This window comes from Harpia harpyja, chromosome 1 (genome assembly GCF_026419915.1).
Source record: "Harpia harpyja isolate bHarHar1 chromosome 1, bHarHar1 primary haplotype, whole genome shotgun sequence".
NCBI classification, from domain to species: Eukaryota; Metazoa; Chordata; class Aves; order Accipitriformes; family Accipitridae; genus Harpia; species Harpia harpyja.
Genome location: NC_068940.1, coordinates 38602654 through 38627076, shown reverse-complemented (window position 1 = coordinate 38627076; position 24423 = coordinate 38602654). Strand labels below are relative to the sequence as shown.

At 40.0% G+C, this 24423-nt stretch overlaps 1 protein-coding gene across 4 annotated transcripts in view; it reads left to right on the top strand.

Moving 5' to 3' along the window:
* The window catches only part of SLC9A8 (solute carrier family 9 member A8), a 31898-nt gene extending 12722 nt beyond the window's left edge, over positions 1-19176 (top strand). For 3 of the 4 annotated variants that reach the window (XM_052788048.1, XM_052788071.1, XM_052788063.1), the window contains 12 exons: positions 1421-1504; positions 2464-2565; positions 3262-3296; positions 4375-4518; positions 5830-5968; positions 7835-7940; positions 10841-10957; positions 12493-12575; positions 14334-14445; positions 14881-15101; positions 16192-16338; positions 17619-19176. In XM_052788048.1, coding sequence (XP_052644008.1) covers positions 1421-1504; positions 2464-2565; positions 3262-3296; positions 4375-4518; positions 5830-5968; positions 7835-7940; positions 10841-10957; positions 12493-12575; positions 14334-14445; positions 14881-15101; positions 16192-16338; positions 17619-17726 — 1398 coding nt within the window. In that variant the 3' untranslated portion in view covers positions 17727-19176. The remainder of the gene's footprint in view (positions 1-1420; positions 1505-2463; positions 2566-3261; positions 3297-4374; positions 4519-5829; positions 5969-7834; positions 7941-10840; positions 10958-12492; positions 12576-14333; positions 14446-14880; positions 15102-16191; positions 16339-17618) is intronic. The other variant, XM_052788056.1, reaches the window with a different exon arrangement.
* Positions 19177-24423: the final 5247 nt, after the last annotated feature.

The following is a 24423-nucleotide window of genomic DNA, read 5'->3' as shown; positions in this document are numbered from 1 at the left end:
TTTAACTGTAGGCTATATCTGTGTACAAAGCAAATCTTGGTTCATATCCCTGCCTTAAGAACTTTGTAATGCAATTTCTTGCAATCATGCCTTACTAAGTCTTCAGTGGACCTTGTACCTAGCTGGTGATTCTTGCTGGCTAGCATGGCTGATAATTACAGCTGTCATGTTTTGCTTTCCCAGTCTCTGCTTCAATGCAGCACAGATGCAGTCCTTCCTTTTCATTATTTCTCACCTCCTTGTCCAGCTCTGCTTTCAGGGGCTTTTAAACAGTGTAATTAATCAGGTATGTGGGTTTTTTGTTCTAGTGAAGTTACAGTATTGACAGAAACTAGGTAGTGTTAACCATCGATGCATGGAATTGTGCGTGCAGAATAACGGACTGGAGCATTTCAGTATAAAGGACGAGTTTTATTTTCTAAGTCCCTCAAATCCTTTAAGATGATTATCACTGGTACAGACAGGAATGAGACTTTAAAGAGATGAGTACTTCTTTTTTGAAAGCTGGTGTTTTAACAGAACAGTCAATCAGCTGTTTAACCTGGATTTAAACAAATTAATCGATACTTACAAAGGTGACAAGTTCTGCTGTATTCAGAACTGTGGGGACCAGGAGGGAGCCTGGTGGGTGAAGAGAGAGAGGCACATTCAGCAATGATTAATTTGTCTTCTGGGCTTAGTCAGCCAGCAGAAAAAAACCAGGGTGCCAGTTTGGCGGTACAACTCCATAAAGCAGCGTTAGCCAAGTGATGAGATAGGCAACAAAGAGTAAGGTCACCAAAACATAACATCTTACTTCACAGTAGATTTCATTTATATCACTCTGATGGTAGAAAGGAACCATCAGAATAGTGCCATTAAACTACAGGCATAAATTACATTTACCAGGAAGAATCAAGCCTCAGACTCGTAACAGTGGTATATATATTGAGCCTGTTCATTTGCAAGTGTACTAAGATGATGATCTGATTTCTGCTTGTCAAGTGATGAGTTTTCTAGTGAAACCATACTTGTCACAGTTGACCTAGATTATATTCAAACCAGTGGCCAAGAAGTCACCATTCCTTGACAGTCCTTACAGATTTTGAGACTGTGCGATAAAATGGGAATACTTTTTGTGTAAACAGAAGCACTTTTCCTTTGCCATAAATAACCTGTTTTCTGTGCAGCTTATTTGGAGACAGTAATTTAAAATAAGTAATGCCTAGATTTCTATCACTGGATTAAAAAAAACCAATAGAAGTAGCAGCCCTGGAGTATTTTACTATTCCTCAGTCTTTTATTTTGTGATAAGAAGAGAGAAAGATTAATGCCATTTTCATTTTTCAACTTTTTTTCTAATGATTTCCCTTTCGGAAGATTTGATGTTATTTCAATAATTATGGTATCCTTGAAACTATACTTCATTTTTGTTTTGCAGGAAGAAGAAATGTTTCGTCCAAATATGTTTTTTCTGCTTTTGCTTCCACCTATTATATTTGAATCTGGATATTCATTGCACAAGGTTAGCCCCTGCCAGACACTCATTTTACATGTTGAGGTTTTGTTTGGAACACATTCTGCTTTTAGTTATCTTCATTAAGTTTAGAATAATTGCATTAAATTCCATCATGTTAATCATCAGGGAGTTGGGAATGCAAAATTCAAACCTCTCCAACCCAGAATGCAGGGAGTGTAGCTTGTTACTGTTAACTGAATGTTGGCAGGGTGTTAGGTACTGCGCAGAAGTTGTTTTCCTTGGTTTGAGAGGTTTCTTACCTCATCAGAGCTGTGCAAGGGCTGATGTGAAGGCGGCAAAATGGGAAGGAGTAGGATCAGAAGTGGAAAAGGTGGGGTCACTTCATAGCTAAAGGAGAGGAGAATGTTTACAAGGGTTTTCACCCTTTGCCTGGGAGCCTGTGTTTCCATGGACATATTTCTAATAGCACTAGTTCTGGCTGAAGTGGTTCTGGTCCTCCCTGTGTGCTGCCTTTCTACTTGAGCTGTGCTGCAGGGGAGGGAGGGAGCAGCGTGTGATAGTAATATCATGAATTGGTACCAACACTGAAGATGTTTACATACAAAATCACAACCTAAGAAATGGACTAGCAACTGGGAAGTTTACAAGCCTTTTTCACATGCCCTGTCTACAATAGATGGATTAATCTACAGTTCTGTCGGGTGAGGAATGTGTCAAAGTGCTGATGAATATCCAGCTGTTCATCTGAGGATTGGTTTGTTAGGGTACCAGACTGACATCCTGTCCTGGGTATCAGAGAGATTGGCTGTTGTCTTCAAGAGAGCAGGCTCTTCAGGCAGATGGTATGGATGTATGTATGTCCTGGGGTACCTGGAACCAAACCAATGAAGCTTTCTTATCAGAAACCCAGTTGTGTATCAGAATCTAATTTAGATGCAAACCCAAACATGAGTTTTCCCTGAGATCATTTTCACTAATTTACTTACTTTATTATTGTGTTCCAGGGTAATTTTTTTCAGAACATCGGTTCCATCACTCTGTTTTCAGTATTTGGCACTGCAATATCAGCTTTCATTGTAGGTGGAGGAATTTATTTCCTGGGCCAGGTAAGAATAACTGCTTTGAAGCACTTAAGTTTATGCGGCTTGCTCTTTGAAAGTCCATTTTTTAAGAGCAGACAAATGTAGTGAAAATGAATTCCTGGATCACAAAGTCCAGTTCTCTGCTGTCACAAGGGCAAGGTTATATAACCCCTTCCATAGATAGAGCATGCTCCATGTTAAAAGCAATTAAGACTTGAGTTGAGTTTTACTTTTTTTTTTACTTACTCAATCTTCCTATCAGAAGGCCGTTCCAAAACCTGTATTCTCTAGAGCCATCTTCTAATTTCCAGTATTAAACTTACTTGTTCTTCTGTCAATAACTTTTTTTAGCTTCTCTGCTTTGGTGTTCCCCCATTGATTAGATACAGACATAGATAATTATATTTTCTCTCAGACTTCTTTCTAGAAGGCCAAATAATCCATGCTTTCCTCTTTGCCTCTCAGATTTCCATTCCTTTGAATGCCTTAGTTACTCTACTCACCTGTACATGTTCCAGTTTCACCTGGTCTTCCCTGATTTTGAGTGACCAGAATTGTAGCACTAGATCACTGTTGGAGGGCAGTGTAGACTGGGTAACATCACTACTGTGATTTTTTTCATTATAACGAACTTAGGATTTGATGAATAGTTTCATTTTTAAAAACAGCAGAAAACCACAGTTGATTGTGATATTTTCTATGTTTTACCTATTCTTTCAGGCTGATGTAATTTATAAACTCAACATGACAGACAGGTAAGCTCTTGGGGAAATGGTGTAGTATATGAAATGAAGCATTCTTCAAGATAACTGTATATGGGAAATGCACTGTAGTTGGCCAGCTCTTCTGGTTATTGTTTAGATTGCTTAGATTCAACATGGTGTATGAAACTAATAAACAGATCGAACACTTCTAAACCCTATTTATTACACCCTTATTTCCAAATAGTGTTCTGTGCTCAGTGATTTTTCTAGATAGGAAAGATACTGGGTTTCTTAACCAAGCTTTAAAGTTAAAATATGTAAACTTTGATTAGTTTGTATTATTAATATATATGATAAGGGCATAACTTACTTGTCCAAATCTTCTCTTAAAAGACAGAATGAGTTTTTCAGCATCAATAACGTAGATATTTTAAGAGCTTGGCAAAGGATCTAACCAGTTTTTTAGGAGTACACTGCCCTACCATTAAATAAAGTTCGTTCCTGGTTTATTTGGGGATTTTTGTTTGTTTGTTTATTGTATAGCCAATACAGCAGTTTTCTGTTAAAATCCATAAATAAATCGGGTGGCAAGCAGGAAACAAAACAAGTAAACCATGCATGAACAGCAAAAATCTTCCTTACTTGGTTCCAGTGTTTGACTTTACACAGCTGAGCAGTCGCACTACCTCTCTATTGTCTATCTTTGGATTCCAAAGTAATGATGTTTTAGCAGTTCCCTTTAAATGTTCCTCTCTAGTACTCCTGAACAGGTAACACTATGCATGTGTGATACATGGTTTGGGCTGTGTCTGTAAAATTGTTTTGTTTCCCATTCCTCTGATTTTTTCTTATTTAGCTGGAGTAAGACATTGACACTGTTGTTGAGAGCTAGGAGATAGGTATTTCTCCAACATCTCTTCCAGCTGGACAACTTTTCTCTTTGGTATATCAGTAAATTAAAAACAAAACCTTCCCTTTTGTCAAGTTCTTATGAATGTGAAGAGCGCGTAACTTTTCACTGTGTAGAAACTGTAACACGTAACATCTTTGTTACTAATAGTTCATATACGTTTAATAGGTACTTATTTTTCTTTCATCTAGTTTTCTTTTTTGTTTTGTGTTCTCCCAGTTTTGCATTCGGCTCTTTAATATCTGCAGTTGACCCTGTGGCTACTATTGCCATTTTCAATGCCCTCAATGTGGATCCCGTACTTAACATGTTGGTTTTTGGAGAAAGCATTCTCAATGATGCAGTCTCTATTGTCTTGACCAAGTAAGTGCATTTGAACTACACATGTTTATGGAAACAGCAACCACATTATTTTCTGTTAATTAGTTAATTCAGATATATAGTAATTCTTCCATCTCCATTTGGAACAAATCATGTATGTCTGGTGTAAAGCTGAATTTTGTATGATCTGTCTTTGTTAAAAGCAATCCATAACATAAACTGCATAGGCAGAAGACAGTAAATGGATGTCTTAGTACCACTATCTTAGTGCCTTATCTCATTGACTGCAGATAATTGATTGCTTTCTAAGTCCATGCATTTACCAGCTCTCTTTCCATCTGAGGGTCCTGACAACAGAAAACCAACACGTGTCCTTTCAGGCTTGCACAAAATATTTACCTTGCCAAATATGCAGCTGTGTCTCCTGTATCATTAGCTTATTCCCAGAGGCACACTTCAGTTGGCAGGGCGGGGGCATACATCAACGTCCATGCAATAGTTTTACATTTATGTTGGGGCTATCACAGGGAAGAAGAACATCCAATATCCTTACCTTTTGCCCATGATAATTCTTTGGGGCTGAAAGAGTGAAAAAAATTTAGATATACCTTCGTGTTATTGCTGAAGTCAATAGATGTGACTATGAATGTATAGAAGGACTAGATATAGTAAGAAGGTAGTGAAGTTAAGAGTCATTTTTCAGTGAACTAATTGCTTTTAATACAGCCATGGTTCTTTTATGGAAGACCATGAAGGCTAACAGCAGTCAAAAGGAACACTAGTTAGAATCCATGTTGTCTTTGCGTGGAATTCTATGAAATACATTCCTGAAATTCAAAGAGATTTCTCCCCTTTCCCCATAAGAGCTTCTTTGTTTTTCTTAAGTGGCCGCCTTGTCTCTAATCCACACCTAAATATTTGATGAGAGGTCTTCCTGTTCATTTGTTCTTCTTTGAGGATCACATGATCCATCTCTTTTCTTCTTCATGCCCTGAGTTTTTATCACTGCAAAATGGGTTTCCTTTTCCTTTTCAGAGTTTGAAAATTGTTTTGTAATACTGGGCATTATCATAGCCTATTTACGCCATTCTGGGGATTCTTCAGAAGAGCAATGCTGGATTTCCAGCTTTTTAGCAGAATTGGGTTTCCCTTTGGGGATTACACTAAGACTTGATTTAACATCTTTTGACATTCCTCTTGTTATATACATCACAGTAAAAGCCTTTTAAGAGAGGTAGCAACACAGAAATGCAAGTCTTTTTTGTTGTTGTTCTCAAAAGATGTTTGGTATTTTTGTATCCAGGCTTAGAATTTATAACCGTTTCTTTTTATTTATTTTTTAATTATATCTAGCACAGCAGAAGGTTTGACAAGAGAAAATATGTCAGATGTAAGTGGATGGCAAACCTTTCTACAGGCTCTGGGATACTTTCTTAAGATGTTCTTTGGCTCTGCAGCACTTGGCACACTTACTGGTCTTATTTCTGCATTAATATCCTTTTTTAATTTTGGCGATACACATGTATAAATTGGTGAACTTCAACATTCCAATACTATTTTTCTTTCCCATCTTCTCCAGCATTTCTTAGGGGATATTTCCTATTAGACATTATTTTGTTAGCTGAGGATATTCTCATGCTCATGTTGTTTTTATGTTAGTGTGCATGGGTGTGTGTTAAACTTGCATCAAATTTTAATGAATATAATTAAGGTCTGAATTGTTGTATAGTAGCTTATGTGCATTGGAGCATTACAAAAATATGGTAATTGTTTTGTAAATTCAAAATATTAATTCCATTTCAATACTGATCCATTTTTACAAGCATATGGCTCCTTTTTTACATACATAAAATGGTTAATTAAAAAAAAAAAAAAAAGCTGCTTTTCCCGAGGGCTTTTGAGTCAAACCAGCTCATTTGTCCCTATGTATCATATTCAGGCAGCTGAATACAGATACTGTTCTGTTTGGATTTACGTTGTGTTATATTTTGCCTCTTCTACTTCCATGAATTGGTTGCTAAACAACACAGAAGCTTCTCTGCTGAGATAAGGAAGGGTGTTTGTTCTAAGTCAGACACCTTTGTTACTTTTCAGAGCTTGTTTAATGTTAACACCGACTTCACTGTAGGTAATCTTTTGTGCTAGGCTTGTAGAACAGTTATTCATGTCATCTGGGACATCCTGTTAAGCACTTTCTTTGTAAATAACAAGAACAGTGTATTTGAGTAAATATAGAAATATTTCTTCTCTTGGTTCATTAGCCTGATTCCATGAACTTTTAAATTATTCCATACATGACAACAAAAGAGGAAGGCAGATGTTCAACACTTCTTTCACCGATACCTAAATGATATTAAGACAAAGCGAAAAGCAGCTTATTTGCCTTATTACAGCTATTTGTGCCTCCAAGTATTGGATTTACCCTAAGCATGCAAAATTTCAATGCAGCAACGGACATCTCTTACTAGTTGCCAGCGGATAAATATAGTTGAAGGTTGTTGCTGGTTCATGACCCAGGAGGAATGTGAACTTCAATGTCACAGGCATCTAATCCTCTGAATTTTAACAAAGATGGTAGGTGGAGTATTTTAAGCATTAAGGCAAAGATGTGATTAAGGGAATATTCCTCACTGTTAATATTACTGCAGATCTGTCATATCCATTTGAAAGGAACTAGAAGGCTAGTGACTGAACAGAGGATATTGCTTGCATGCTTAGTGTGGCAAACAACAATGTCTGAGGCAAAATCTACTTGTACTTGGCAGCTGTGCTGCAGAACTGTGCATGAGATGCAAAGCAGAACTTGCGGCCCTTGATAAATGTCCATGTTTATGACTACAAATGTAAAGTAAGTTTTAAGTATCTTGAGTATCAAAAGGACATTATTTTTGTTAAAACATAAATGAGAGCTATTTTACTTTTAATTTTCTGTTTCATAGCTCTCCCCTATTTTTAGAAAAGCCTTTACTATTTAATGATTCTCTGTGGATTTTCTGCAGTAGTTTTAGAGCAGAGATTTCAAAGACTGAACGTGTAGGGAAATGGCCCTTCTAGATCCAAACAAACAATTAGCTTGTTGTTTTCAGTATTACATAGGTACATCAGTAGCAGATGTTTTCTGTCTCTAGGTCTGTCCATTCTCATAGACTTCTACCAGCAGTAGCTTCTGTAAGAAACACTCCTTATAAGAAATTATTAATCTTTCCATCTTGAGTCGAAGGCCAATGTGTAGACTTTATTAGCTATTCAGTAGATAAGTACATTAAGCATAATCATTGTTTTGTAATGGAATGACACAGCTTTAAATTTTTCTTTGAAATTTTTTTATTTACTTTTTCCATAACGTTTTCATGTGTACGTGCTAAAGCACATTGATTTAAGGAAGACACCCTCCCTAGAGTTTGGGATGATGATTATCTTCGCTTACCTTCCTTATGGACTTGCAGAAGGTATCTCACTCTCAGGTGAGTAGCAAAATGAGTATGTGCAAGTTTCTTTGATAAATTTAGGGAGTAGGTATTATGTGTGTCTAAGAGGGCCCCTGGGTTTTTTTATGTGTTTTTTCCTTTAACCTGTGCTCTTACTTCTAGCTTTGACTTACTTTAAAGGAACACTTATTCTCTACTTTATGTTGCAAAAGTATAGAAAAGGTAACTGCAGTTTTCATAAACATTAGTTAGCCAATGTAAATACTAGTATTCTCCCCAGTTACCTCTGCCTAACACAGAATTAAAATTTCAGCTGCACACTGTAGATCTCAGCCACATCAGTTAACTTAGAGAATGTCCAGCCTACTACCCTGTAGCCGTTTTTCTGCCTGTCCTTCAGCGCCTTTGGGGAAATCAGCTGAGACCAGAGTGTTGTATATACGTCTGAATACTTGGCAGAATTTTTTCTGAAGGCCACGAGAAGAGGCTGACAGGTGAACTTCTTCCATAATTCTGTAGAATCAAGTACAAAGACAGGGTCAAGTTCTGCTGGATGCCCAATGTCTCTGAGCTTTGCTGATTTAAATGGGTTTTCAAGGCAATCAGCTTCCTGTCTCGTTTCTCAAAGGAAAGTGGGAGGGATGCAACAGTTAGTATAATTCAAATAGCTAGGGAATCTGCTTAGTTCCTTTTTTTTCTTTTTTCTGTTTTCTTGGGTTGTTGGGTTTTTTTTTTAAATAAGTTTTGAGTGCATTAAAAAATATATTTGCTCTACAGCTTGGACGATACAAGAATGTTAGAAGTTTGTTACAAGTCCTGTTACAAGCAGGACTAGATTTCTTGTAAATGAGTTGCAGGTATGAAATCAGACTTTTTGAAAATGTGCATGTAAGCTAATGTGAGTATTTTTGAATGGATCTGTAGCAGTGTCTATCAGCATACCTTCACTGATGTCAGTGGAGTTGTATTTTTGTATACATATGAAGATGTGGCCTATAATCATGGTAGTTACACAATCAAGATGTATAATCCTAATGCAAACATTCCATTCTGCCCACTTGCATCCAGAACTACTCTGTATGTGTGTATAGGGCAACACACATGTAGGGGAATGAAATTATATGAAGCCTGAGCAAGCAGTTTGATAATGTTAAAATATTTGTATTGCTACAAAAACAAGTTTTGCCTTGTGAGAAGATTATTCTGGAGGGTCTCAGCACGTGGCCTTTTCTATTTCTAATGTATGTTTCTTACTAATATAAAATTATAATAAAATATTACAGAATTACAGTGCCATAGCATTATATAACCAACACATCTGTGTGTTGGTATACAATGAAAAAGAATTTACAGTAAAATTCCTACTTAGTTACTCTCAGGGTGATAGAGGTTCTTTGTCATATTATTTGTGAAGACAACCTCTCTAATTTGCTCAAGTGCCTTCAAGAACAACTTCTCAAGAAATATAAACTTTGAATGACCTTATTCAGGTCACCTCTGTGTTCAAACAAAGGATTCTTTTGACTGTACCTCAGCTATTCTAATCCTTCCAGTTGTGTTCATCAGGGCCACTCCTGGGCACGTAGCTAGGAGTCTAGTCTTTTAGTCTAGTCTTTTAAACTTCCCTTGTTTTGGGCAAAGCAGGCATACTCCCACATGTCATCCTGTCCTCTCGAGATTTGCATTGCAATTGATTTCTTCGGGGTTATATTGTCAATTTTGGTCAGTTATTTCCTCACAAGGAGTGCTGTAGTTCTTCACGTGGACTGCTAAATCTTTCCACAATCCTAACTATCATTTCAAATAACATCCTTTGCAGGTATAAGTCTATGCAGCAGCTGTGGAAATGCTTAAAACTTCCTTTAAGGTACCCAGCTCCTTAGGAACAGTGAACAACTGACAGTGTCTGTGATATGTCTTGAGCAGTTAGCGAAATAGGTTGAAATTCAGATTCTTCCCATAAATAACCAAGAGCTGGGAAGCAAGGTAGATGGAAAAAATCCCTAACACAAATCAAAGATTTGTGAAATACATTGAAATCTGAGGTAGCTGTTCAGGCCTGTGATATCAGTTGCTGTCCAAGCTGTGCATGTCATTAGGGCAACTGAACTCTATAATGGAAAATTTGGTGGCTTTTTCCTATAGTTGATAGCTGAGATTAATCTCTGTAGTAATTTAGAGCAGATGGTTTAGTGACCCTTTCTGCTGGAGGCAAGGGACATTTTGCACAGTAGCATTCCTTGCAGGCCCTACGTATCAGGTTGTACCTTCCTTGTGGTTGGACTCGATGATCATAAAGGTCCTTTCCAACATAAATGATTCTATGATTCCTACAAAGGTAATTTTTTGCCCTGAATTCTCAAGTCTCAATAGCTTTTCTGATTCTCAGATTGATAGAAAATTGGCGGTACACCCATATGTGCTATTTGTTTTTAATTTTTTATGGTATTTGATGTGGTACACCATGCTGGAGTGGATTCACATCCATGCCCTGTTGGTCTCATTCTAATTCTGGTGGAGTGATTGGGCCTGGCTGATCAGCAGGTGGGAAAGAATGACACACTGCCTGGGAGAACTGAATCATACAGTTCTCTAGCCCTGCTATTCTCAAATTGTTTTTATTCTTCTTTTGATCTCACCTCTCTACCTATTAGGAGAGTGAAAAAGCAGGAAAAACACTCAAGAATTGGCTTTTTATTTCCCTCACTTTTATGGGAAAACCTGACATAACAGGTATTTATTCTAGCTTGCAAGTGACCTATACTGGACCTCCTACTATTTAATATGATCAGTGGAATGAGACCAGTATGAGTAACAATGGTGATAGAAACCCCACTTATTGTTTCATAAGCTTTTGCATTAGTAAGGATTATAAACAAATATTTGCAGAGCGCAAGCTGTTCTTCTTCTGTTGACTGCCATGTTTTTATCTACAGGTATCATGGCAATCCTCTTCTCTGGCATCGTGATGTCTCACTATACACACCATAACTTGTCCCCGGTTACACAGATTTTAATGCAGCAGACGCTGAGAACTGTTGCTTTCATGTGTGGTAGGTGCTACCTGCTATTCATATCTAATATTAATAGTTTAAAAATTTATTTGCCTGAAATAGTGATTCTGATGGGAGCAGCAGAGGTGTGAATTTTCTTCTAGCCATTTGTATGTCAGTGGTACATGTCTTTAAGAGAAGAATTCCTAATAGTGGAGGCTGGAAGGCAGTCAAAAGTCACCTTTCCTGCCATACTGGATAAAACATACAGTAAATCTCTCTCTCCCATCCTGCAGGCTCCTGCTAAGATTTGCCATAAGATTGATAACCGAATAGAGATCTCTGACTCCTGTATTCCTCTGGTGTATTTTTAGTTTTAGGAGATGGATTTTTAGCATATTTTTTAAAATGGTTTTGGATATACAAAGCTACTTGCAAAAACAATGGCTTCACAAATTGGGAAGAAGTGATAGAAGCAGCTCAGAGCCTTTCCATTTCCTTTTACAAGTCAAACTTTTAAAGAAACTACTTGCTTCTGTATTACAAATATATCCCTGGTTTTTTTAGAGGATGGCATGAATGTTCTGTATTGTTTGCAGGAAGATGCGTTTGGAACATGGTCAAGGAGTGGCCTTGCTGCAAACTAAACTTAACCACTCATTACCTGAACACCATAGCTCATCAGGGTTTGGTCTTAATCTATTACAAATGCTAGAAAAGCACATATTCATTCAAGTCACTGTAAAGGTGTTATTTAAGATACTGTGCAATTTCACACGTTTGCAGCAGGTTTTGAGCATGCAAATATAAGTAGCCAGTACCCAAAGCATGACAAAACAATGTCTTATGCTACAGTAACTCGGGTATTGCTACTGTCTGTCCAAAACTGTCCTGTTTTTAACTGCCTTTATAATAAGGAACCTACCTTGCTAGGACAGCAGCGAACTGACGAAACATCTTGACTCTGCAATTCTCTGATGGTAATGGGTTGGTGCTGTGGAAATAATATGTTTGAATTACTGCAGTCATTGTGCAGTGGTGGTACTATTACAGATTTGCAAACATCTCTTCTAGAGGTTATTAGAATATACAAGGGTTGTTAGATCATACAGTGCAGTATTTTATTACAAAGCAAGCCATGAACTGCTGCTGTTTATAAGAATTTAATGAATTGAATACTTTATAATAGTGTTCAACTTGCAATACATGAGATTGTGCCTGGTGTTTCAGTTTTATATAGAATCTGATTCAAAGCTACAGAAGTCATTAGTAGTTACTCCTGTAGCTTATGTTTTGCAGCTTGTCCTGTATTCCTCAAGGATAAAATTCCTCAGTCTTTAAAGCAAGGTTTTGCTATCTTTGTTCATACTTATTAGTAATTTACAGCTGAAAAAAGCCTACACACACAGACTGAGGTGCTGCCCACTGACAACGAGAGTGGAAGAATCTGGCCTTTTGCATAATGGCATTTGTGCCTATTTGGTGCATTCAAAAGTCAGGAAATATTATTTTATGTACTGTATGTAGTAACTTATAATAGGAGTAGAAAAGGTTTTATAGAATTGTTTGTTTAAGATGTGATTTCTCTTTTTCAGAAACATGTGTTTTTGCATTTCTTGGCCTGTCAATTTTTAGTTTTCCTCACAAGTTTGAAATGTCCTTTGTCATCTGGTGCATAGTAGGTATTTACTTTCTTCCATACTTGTTTAGAGGCGTTTTTGATATTGGGGAGGGGGGGAAACACCTTACAGTTAAAATATTTCAGAATAGTTGTTATTTTTTGTAGGTTTTTACGAAAATACTTTCATATTTTTATATATTGCACAAAGTTAACTCTAAGAGCATGAAATTATTCTTCTTGTTCTCAGCACTTTGGTGTACAAATACATCAGTCTTCTTTAAGGAATTCCAGTTTGCTGTTATTTTGAAGCCCTTCTGTATAAGGTTATTAAAAACAAAGAAAAGAACCTTTCTTGGTTTGACTCTATTAGATTTATTAAAAGAAATCTCAAAAGATATTGAGATTATTATACATGCCGCTTTATTCCAGAAGTTATTTTACCAGAAAACAATACTGAGTTTTTACATATATTTAGCTTCATAGGAACGATTTGTGTGAATAGACAGTTTGTAGAAACTACAAAGCAAACTAGTATCAAACTCTGCTCCATTTCATCTCTCCAGGACTAGAGCTTTTGAGTCTTTCTCTCTCATATGTCACTGCAGTTTGTTTACATAAAGCAATTTAGTCCGGACATCATTTCTTCACTCTGAGCTCACCTTCTTCAGAGGAAGTCCGTACTCAAACCTTCTCCAATGTGTATTCATTCTTTGACTGGATTTTTAATTCTTTTTCTTTTCTTCTGTATTTCTGTGTAGCTTTATGTAGTGGCACTTTGAATTATGTTTCACATGGGGGTTACCTACTTCTGTTGCTATTATAATTGTTTAATATAGACATGAAAAGTATGTTCGCTTTTGCAGAGTCAAAAGAGGGAAATGTGAATCCATTTCCGGTTGCATAAAGGAACGTATACTAGCATGTTTTAGTCCATGGTTCAAGGGAAGAATTGTTCTCTACAATTTACAGATAGTGGTATCAGCATGGGGAATTGCTATGGCTGCATTACACCCAACTTCCTTATCTAATACATATCTAAGGTGTGACACTTCCTTCTCTGTAGCATTGCCCTCAAAAGTGTAATGCAAATTGTGTAATTTGGGGGTGATTCATAAAGGAAAACAGCACAGCCCTTCAAGGATCCGGCTGACTAATTCTAGGATGTTTACCTTATCAAGGTCTGTTTGTGGTAGAACTTAAAAGCAATGCCATTGTGATAACCTTTGCTTTTCTGAGTTAAAGTTTTCACTGTATTTGTTAATTGTCTGCCATTAAATCAATAGGGTTTTTTTCCCCCCCCCCGTCTCAAAACCTTGCTTCAGTGTGTGGTATATTTTATAACCATATACAGGGAAGTGTTGAGGAACCGGATTACATGCTATTTGGCTTCTGGCCTTTTTCTCTGAGGAACTGGTCCATGGGGAGACAATAGAAATATCTTATTGCCTCTTAGCTGCTGCGCCAAGGGAATTATTAAAGGAGCTGAACTGAGGAGAACTTTTACCCAAAGTAATTCTTGGTCTCCCTGGAATGCCTCTTGGGTTTCATTTATTTATTATAAGTAAAGTAGTGTCTGGTCTCTGTCAGTGACAAGTCTGGTTTAGTTTCAGTTAAGCAGGCAAAATGTTTAAAAGGTTAAATTCTGCATTGACCTATGCTGAGAGATTTCCTTACATTAGTTTAGCAGCACAGCTACTTGCAAGGCTTGTGAGTGAAAAGAGCATATTCACCTTGCCCTGTACAAACCATATGCAACTGGGCCCTGTGTGAATGTAACACATCAAATGGTCTTTTGCTTTTGCTTCTGTTTTTCAGGTACTTGTTCTGTTCGGTAGAGCAGTGAATATTTTCCCACTTTCCTACCTACTCAACTTTTTCCGTGATCATAAAATCACCCCCAAAATGATGTTTATCATGTGGTTTAGTGGTAAGTTAAAGATCACAGTATGGAGAACTGGAAAAAATGTTTTACTTTTTTCATTGTGTGGGCTACTCTGGGAAGAACTGATTTTCCATCTGTGGAGCAAAACTCAACTGAACATTTGCACTGTTCTCAAACCCAGGTGCAATAAATATGTTCTCTTTCCCCTTTGTGCTAGAGGACTATGCAGTGGTGATCCCCACTAAAGTTTTTCTGCAGAGTCTAATTTTCTTTCTAGGCCTTGCAACTTCACAGTCTGAACAACAGTATCTGAAGAGCTCAGATTCATTTTAGGGTGGTAACCAAATGATAGATAAATGGACATGGTATAGGATTGTAAAAATCTTTTAAAGATGGAGATTCCTGTTGAGTTATCAGGGTGCTGAGGACCAATACAGCTGTTGATTTACTCTTCATTGATTTACTGTTCTCTCTGATAAGGTTTACGTGGTGCAATTCCCTATGCCCTCAGCCTCCATTTGGGCTTGGAACCAATAGAGAAGCGGCAGCTCATTGGGACAACAACAATCATCATAGTACTGTTCACGATTTTGCTGCTGGGAGGAGGAACCATGCCCCTCATCAGACTGATTGACATTGAGGACTCCAAAGCACGCAAAAGGAACAAGAAGGACATTAATCTTAGCAAGACAGAGAAGATGGTTTGTTTGGGTTTTTTATTCAGAAGATCAATGATTTTTTTTTTCTTAATTTTTTATATTTTCCAAGACTAGTACATTATTTTTTACTAAAAGGTAAAATGAAAGCAATGGAAAATGCCAAGGTGGTAGGAAAAAGCCAAGCAATATAATTTTAATATATCCCAAAGACAGAGCTTGGTTAGTGTTTACACAAGATAACTGCTTAGAGAAAGGGAGGAGAAATAGTCTCTTAACTCAATCTAATTATAAATTGATCCATACAAATTAAAGTAACCCCTGCAAAAGCATGAAGTAGATGATACAGGATTGAGTCATATACAGAGGGAAAGTAGCTAGTACAGTGTGAGTCATGAATTAATCATAAAAGGCAGATGGGAATTATTTTGAAAAAGTCAAAGCAAAGGCCATGAGAAGGTGGTAATAACAGCACCCTTCTGACTGGGTTTTATTTTAACGCAATTTCTCACTAAGCAAGACTGCTGAAGAAAACTAACAGCCAGTCCGAAACCTCATGTGCAAAAGGCTGGAGTATATAAAGTATCCCAGAGCATTTGCCTGTTTTTCCCCCAATCATTGAACAACACATGCAGGGTATTGTTTTGTAGGATCTGAAGAACAGCTTCTCTTGGCATGAGGTTTCAAAAAGCTTGCAGTCTTTAGAATTATCTTACTCTGTCCATGTAGGAAGGTGCATATAGGAAGAGCACAGGGATAGGGTGTGTTCTGATACAGGGCTTATTTCCAGTGACACAACGATATGAGCATTGCTTGCAGGATAAAATCATCATCCAGCTCACAAGAGAAAACCAGCACACTAGAAATCTGTTCCCAGCAAGTAACAATACAAAATATGGAACATTTGAGGTCTTTTACCTTTCAGCATGAAAAAGGAAGCTAAGTGGCTTTGGGAATCAACAGCTGGACAGATTCATACAGCCATAAGCCCTGGTAGGCTGGGGTGATAATTTCCATATTGTTCCAGCATGTGAATTGGTTGTGAGAAGGGAAAGCACAGAGCAGGGAGCTGAAGCAAGCTGGAGGGATGACTGCCACGTTTCTGAGGTTATTCCAATATTTGTGATCTTTCTAGGGAAATACCATAGAATCTGAACATTTATCAGAGCTCACAGAGGAAGAATATGAAGCCCAGTACATAAAACGCCAGGACCTCAAAGGGTTTATGTGGTTTGATGCCAAGTATTTGAATCCTTTCTTCACCAGAAGACTCACACAAGAAGTAAGTCTTTCTTGTTTTCTTGAAGAAAAGAAACTGTGGTAGAGTTGGTTGTCATTTCACTCTGTACCATTCAAGGCTCATAGTGTAGCCATGCAACTTCTACATTAGGAACAGTGAGCCATCTAATACATTACTTGTGCATATGTAGAGCAGCTGTAATGAAAAGCTGGACTGTAAAATTGCAGGTTGGATTAAATGAGCATCTCTCAGGGCTACCACAATTAAACTTTAAAAGGTATATGGATTTATTGAACTAGCCTTTAATCTTGCAGAGTACCACAAAGAGTATCAGGAGTTACTAGTTACTACTGTTGTTAGGAAAAGCTGCTGCTACTCATGCAGAGTTTTTAAAGTGCTATCACACAGAGTTCCTGCCTCTTACTGTACATGGTCCTGTGAATTCTGGAGCTGCGATTTTTCTGCAGAGTGCGGTTTTTATGTGGGAAATACGTACCAGCATTGCAACCTTCACTTTTAAGACTTCTTGACTGGGAGACCAAGACTTTGAAGCTGTAAATGCAAAATGACACCTGATTGAACATGTAACTTAACACTGAGTGGCTCTGAGAGGTGTAAATACTATGCCATTTTCACTCCCATGACTCAGAAACCTGAGACTCCTTAGCCACATAATTCACTGTTTTTCCAATTTGCCATAGAATTAAGCATTTTTGCTGTGGAGCTGGTAATTTTGTGTAAAGTGTGCACATTCCATCTTCCTAGCCTGCTCAAACGTACTATTTTTCCTCGTTTTGTACGTTCCTTTTCAAAAGAATGTTTTCAGCACTTTCCCACAAAAGCTAAAGACATTTTTTGCAAAACCAAAAAGGAATCAAGAAACCAGAGTAAGCATCTGATTTGTAGTTGGTAGCCAAAAGCAAAGGCTGCCATTCAGATTTCAGCCAAAGGCTAGAAAAATAAGTACATGAATCGCCAAAGCAGGCCACAAGCTTCCCACTGTCCCTGGGAACATATAGAGAGGAGTCAGATTCAAAGCCAGGCCATCCAGGTGGTATTAGAATTTTTGAAACCCACAGAGCAGGACTGCCTAGAAGACACAGGTAAAAATACCTGTCATCAAAAATACTGTCCTTGGAAATAATTACTGACTGAACACTTGATAAATATTTTCTGGTAGGAAACAGAATTGCTTTGCATGCTTTAGAGAACAGGAATGGATTATTTCCTAAAGAACATGTTAAACTAGCCTTCCTCTTTTGCTCTAACACAAGTAGTGTTGTAGCTAAGTAACAAACTGTTCTGGTTTGCTTTTGCCTTAGGACTTGCATAACGGGCGCATACAGATGAAAACCCTCACAAACAAATGGTATGAAGAGGTACGACAAGGACCCTCAGGATCTGAAGATGATGAGCAAGAGCTGCTATAGCAGACTGGGGCAGGAGTGCAATGAGTTTATCATTAGAAAGAGGATTTAAGTATCAAGAGTCTGACTGCACAAAAGCTGGAAAGCTAAGAATGAACTTTCTGATTTCAGGCATGTCTTGTGCTACATGTTTAGGTATAAAACCGCAGATCTACTGTGCTTGATATTACTAGTCAGTGATGGAAACCCATTAAGTGTCAGACACTGGACTGAATGAAGAACCTTTTGTTCAGACTTTACAGCATAACAAATTTCATGCAGACTATGGAAAAGCAGAAACATCTGCCATGAAATGATGACATTGTTTAATGGGGGGGGTCTTCTTCCTATTATGAAATCTGCTGTAAACATATGCTGAACTACAGAGCCATTGTATGACTCTGCAAAACAGACTGAATTGCACTTTATTTTTTTTTTTATATATATATATTCATTCACAGCATGGGAAGTCTTGACAGTTTATACTGTGAATTTGTTTCAGCACTAGTAAGGGAATCTGACTGGAATAAATCTATAATTTATGGGATTTGCACATTATGAATCTGGAGAAGATGCATACTTTGACAAAAAGCAGATGTTGCACATACAAGGAAGCACCTCTGAAAACTGGTGGGTTTGTCAGTTAAGAAATTCTTGATTTCTATTTTATGGGATTTTTTTCTTTTTTATATACTGAGGTATCCAATCCACAGTACTGATTATAGCATGGTTTGGGGGAGCGGGGAATTGTATGACACAGTACAGAACTGCATTTAAAATTGCAGTTTTAATGTATTTTTTTCTTTGGCTAAAGCCAGTTGCAGTTGGGTTTCTGTAATTGGCAGCTGCTCCTTGCTGGCACTTTGGCTTCAAATCTTAGAAAACAGCAGCTTTTGTTTTGCCTAATTCATGAAGTGTCCCTAACACTCCAGAATTCACTAGTGGAATTTTTAAGTTCTAGTGGAGCAAAAGCAGTGTGCACACAAGGGAGAAGAGTCTACAAAATCTAATGCAGGTACAGAAAGGTTAATATTGCACATTGCTGAAGCAGCCTCATTTGGGAAGTGCCAAACCGCTTTCATTAAGCTGTCCTATTTGTTAATACGATTTTTCTCTTCTGCTTACCTTGTTTCAAAATCAGCAGTATCACTTCACTTTTTCTACATGGCCTAGTCCATTTGCTCAAAATTGCATACACCTAAACAGACAACGCAGTGTTTGTTGCACATTTGCCATGGTTACACATGCAGCAGTTTGCTCTCACTGCCAACCCAAATTCCTCATTAGTCATTTGCATATTCACTGTTGAAATGTGAATTGTAGTTCTGCACGTAAATCCAATCTGCAAGTGCACATGTTTGTTTCTAAAAGTGTGAGACTTATATTTTTGGTCTGGTTTTGCTACTAAGGTTTTTAATCAACTGCTTACATGCTGGGAAGAATAAAAGTTCAAGAATGTATTTGGAATCCTAAACCTGTGTTGTCTGAGCAGTTTTTAAAAATAACACATCTTGCTAGAGGACTCCCTCTCCCCTTTCCCTGCCCCATTAGTTCAAAGAACTCTGCTAATCCCAGATCTGAAACATGCACTGGTGGGAGTCTGAATGGGGCATGAACTCGGCTTCTGTTCTTGACCAGAAGGCAATCAGTGCTGCTTGCTTTATCCTTAGGAGAGGATCTGTGTAAAAATCAGTCTTTGTAGACTTTTCTTTTTTTCTTCACCCTTCTAGACAACAGTAGGCAATTACATTTTAGTTACCCATCAGCCTTACTAGGTTTCTCAACTTGAACATTTAAGCCCAGGAGCTGGCTGGAAGGTCTCTGGGAGCTTCTCCTGTCACTGGAAGGTGTACATTGATCTAGATGCTATTACACTGGGCTTAGTTTTATGCCTTAGTCATGCTGAAATATAAAATAGCCTCTAATTTCTATTGTTACTCCAGTGAAATAGGTCACCTGCAAAATAAATAGAGGTATGTACTGCCCTTTGATAACTTCCATCAAGACAAATTGATCGTTTCGTGCCCTCTGCTGGCAATTGGTGATAGTGCTCTGACATCTAATGAGAGCCATTTGCTGGGAGTAATTTTACACATTAAATCGAAGCAATTAACTGATATAGCTAGAACTAATGAAATCACTTTGAAGCAATTAAAGTGAAGAAAATTTGGATGGTTTAATTTAAAAGCAACCATTCTAAAACTTAAGAAAATACTACATTTGTCAAAACTTGGAATTAAGACAACTTTGTTCTCTCTCAAAATACACACTAACTTCCTTACTTCAGAACCAATAGAAGTTTTTACCATTACAGTGACCAATTTTCATATTCATTTATCAATACACTGACTTTTCTGTGACAGTCATTTCACAGTTTGGATTTCTTCACTTAATTTTTCTTTTCTAAGCATATTACTTTATCTGTCTCCTTATTGACTTGCCTTGCAGTTACTTTAGGTCATTTCCTATTTTATCAGGCCAATATTAAACTAATTCTCTTTCCACAAGTACTAGCAGCCCCATCCTAACTTGGTGTCATCTGCAAATTTGTGCAAGTGTAAACTTGATTTTTTTCTGCTCTCTTAAATATGGAACCACCGGGAAGTACAATGCAAATGTTACTAATTGCAGAGGCCCCAAAGTTCTGCCAGGCTGCAATCCTAGTGGCTGTTTCTCTTGATGACTAAGGAGCCATGCAAAGGAGAGGCAGTGGGAACCCAGAGCACAGCTTTTGGCAACTCAGAGACTCCCAGAAGTCGTTTTTCCCTCTTCCAGCCTGTCCTGCAGCCCTGTGTTAGCCCATGACAAGGTGCCTTGGCTGCTGATGGCAAAAGCCATCATCCACAGTGGGGAGACAACAATGGCACCCAGAAGCTCCCCCTGCCAGGCAGGGCTGAGCCCAGCCCCAGTTCCCCATTTGTGTGCCAGTGATGTGGCCACAGGTGCAGTGTTGGCCCAGGAGTGAGGGGAGACACTGAAAGTCCCCAGCTGCCCCTGGGGTGCTGGCACAGAGCAGGCATTTCCCCAAGCTCAGCAGCCCTGCCTGATTAAAGATGCAACAGAGCTGCTCACAGAAAACAAAAGAAAGGTGTTTTCAGCAGTGGCTTTTCTCCCATCAGTTAGTGCATAGCCGGGCAATGTCCCCAAGGAATGGCTGTGACATGGCCATTCCACAGCTGGGGTTGCAGGGAGCAGACCCCAGTTCCCTCCCAGCAGGCTGTGCCAGGAGGAGGCAATCCCTGCACCAGGAGGAGACAACCTGGCCAGCCACCTCGCCCAGCAGATGCCTGCTGACACCGCCATGCCATGGGAGAGGAGGCAGGACACCCTGCAGAGCCTCTTCCCCAGGACAACACGGGCTTTTACCAGGTTTCACTCCACTGCTCAAGAGGACAGCAGACCCACTCTGCCTTGTCACCACTGCCAGCTCACATGCCTGCTCTGTGCCTCAGTTTCCCCACTAGACAAAACCCCTCTTGGAAAGCCCCCTCTGAGCTGCTCAACTCTTAAGGCTACTAAAACTACAGTCAGACTGGCCAGCCTGACAACAACCCCTGTGTCAGGCAGGGAGGAAAGCAGGCAGGGATCAGGATGGCTTCACTGAGCACGGTTGTGCCACCAGGCTTGGGGCAGCAGCCAACCACCACAGAGCAACCAGCCCACGCTCAGCCAGGGAGAGCTCCCAGGTCTCACCTGTAAGACACGACAGAGCGCATGATGGGGCTCCAGCCTATCCTTCCTGCAGGCACACCATCGCCACTCCTGTCCCCCACAGAGTGACATGTCTGGGGGCACCTTGCATCCCGAGACGGCCGCGTGACAGTCACAGATGAAGCGATCGTTGCCATAGGGTCTGATTTACGTTCAACCTGCACCATCTTTAAGCCCCACCTCTGTCCCAGGCGCCCAAGAGCCAGACCCCAGCCCCAGCCTGCTCATGACTCACCAGCCAAATGTGAGCAAACACCTCCAGCTTTCCCTGCCTTGGTTTCGTCATGATGAAGATGTTATTTTTAATTCAACCGCACCAAGAGGCACTCATTTATTTGAAACATTAAAGCACCTACGGGCTGTTTCTACAGCCTAATCTAAAAGCTGCCATAAAAGGACCAAAAGCAATAGTCATTATCTGCCGTTCAGAAGCTTAACCTTTGGAAAGAAAGACCAGGGCTCTCAGCTTTGCTTGCTAAACACCCTTTGCCTTTTCCCAGCAACTGTGCAGACTGTAGGTGAGGTCACCCACCCCAGAGAGGAGGTTTCTACCCATGGGGCTGCATTTAAAGGTCAGTGGCACTGACTGCAGCTGAGGGCTGCCTGACCTTTGAGAAGAATGGGGCCACAGGAGGTGACACAGCCAGAGCACAGATACCAGAGGGGAACGTGCACCGTCAACTTTGTGCAACCACCGATTTCGGAGGTACAAAGGGTCTGGATGCAAGGGGCTGCTGGCCATTACTTGGAATAGTGGTGTGAGCTGAGGGCAGCTCTGATTTGAGCTGATGGGATCCTTCATCAGTCATTCTCACTTTAAATTTGAACAGGAGTGGGATGAACTTGTGTGGGACCTGGCATGGAGCTGCTAGGGAGGCTGCTCCTGCTCCCAGTCCTGCTGGTGGGGAGACCAACAGCAGCGCAACAGCCAAGAGCCACCAGCTGGGAGAGTTTTACACATTCAGTTAACCACCAGGGCCAGAAGCAATGAAATCACTCTGAAGCAATTAAGCTGGAGGAATGTTGGGGAGGCTGGGGGTCATGTTATTTAAAAAGCAACTGCACTAAAACTTCAGAAGGCACCCACTACACTTGTCACAACTTGGACTTCAGACTTTGTTTTCCTTCAAACTACATGTTAACCTCCATAGTTTGGAGCCACTGGAAGAAATTTCTACTGTTATGTCAATGATTGATTTTCACATTCATTTATAAATTTGCTGACTTTCCTTGACAGTCACCTTATTCCCCATTTTTCCTTTCCTAGGACACGTGGTTTTGCTGCCACCTTGGAGTGTGTTGCTGTGCCCTCAGACCCCCAAGCGATCCCCTGTTTTGGTGGGACACAGCTCACAGTGGGCCCTGGTGACATTTGGTTTCATGTGCCCTGGCTGCAGGGCACCTCCAGTTGTTCTGAGTTTTTCTGTCCATGGCAAACTGAAAACAAAGCAGAATGGTAGAGCATGTCCCTACTGTCTCAGGGCAGCTCTGAGGGGAACACAGCAGGTACCAGTCACCTCATTTGAGGTGAAGCTGTCCTTGCAAAGCCAGTGCATGGAACCATTGTTAATAGAAATTAAACTCAAAGGGCAGATTTTTTTTTCAAAGGTTCACATTTGTACACAATCTAATTGCTGCTACCTTTAGCTGAGCCCGCTGTCCAGACAGGAGCAGAGAATGACATTTGCTCTCAGCTTCATTTATTTAAAAAAAAAAAAAAAAAAAAATCACATTTTACTGGCCATGACTGCTGTGAAACGTGGCTCTAGAGATTGGTCCTGGGGTCTGGAGGACACAGCTCAACCAGGGCCTGGAACACGCAGGGAGGGACAGCCTTTGGGTGAAGCCATTTGATAAATTAAGACAGAGACTCAAATCACACACCACCCATTTTGCCTGTGCTATCACACGGCCAGCTGCAGGATGCTGCATTGCCTCAGGGTCTGGCCCCATGTGCAGCTGAGGTCAGTGGAACATGACACTGATTTGAGGAGCATGCCCGTGTCCCCAGGATGAGCAGGAAGGCTGTGTGGACACACACTGGCTACTTTAATTCACCCTGAAATTCTCTTTCAAACCTAAACCCCTGCCAGGCCAGGGCTCTCCCAAGAGGGGCAGGAGTGCATTGCTCACCTGCTTACCTTTCAAGGTAAGGCAGCAAAGAAAGTGTCCTGGAAACACTGCTGCTTTGCAGGTTATTAACAGAGTCACAGTGAGCAAACTGCATATCCCAGAGACCTACAGTACTGTCAGTGGGTCAACACAGAAATCCCAGGAGTTATTGCCCTATACAATCAGGTTACGTACCAAAGTGATTTTATGACACTGATGGATGTGAAATCATGGGAGGTTTGGGCAGAAGATAATCCCAGAATGGGCCAACTACCTTTTGGAACTGCCTTATGGTTGTAACTGGCCTCTGCCAGCTTGCCTTTGGGAAGGAATCTCTCTCCTTGAGAAAGATTTCTTGCTGCAGGTTTTCCGGCTCAGGCTGGGCTTTCAGTAACCATATATTACTTATGTATAGATCAATGGAGCATATGTGTCTACACTTGCCTCAGCATCTTCAACCTCAAGAGGATGACTGAACTGGGAATACGATGGCTATTTGTAAATAAAGCCATCGCTGGTAAAAGGCACAAGTGCTCTCACTCGGCCAGCAACAAGTAGGAAACACAGCAACCATAGCACACCTGCCCAGGCACCAAACCCAAACCAAGGCAGCCCTGGCTTGTTCCCTGCACCAGGACCAGGCTCTCACCGAGCAGCAACATAGCACTGCAGCCCCCAGCCCCCTTCCCAGCTGGCTCAGAGCTGGGGACCAGGCTGCAGCAGCACCAAAAGCTAAAAAAATCCATTCTCACAACTGGCAACCACCTCCCAATCCCTGCCCGACCACAGCAGCTAATGCAGACCCTACCTCAGCCCCAAGGGGCAAAGCCACCACCATCCTCCTTGCAGCCCCAGACTCACCCCAGCAGCAACCACCACCACAAGAACTGCCCTTGCA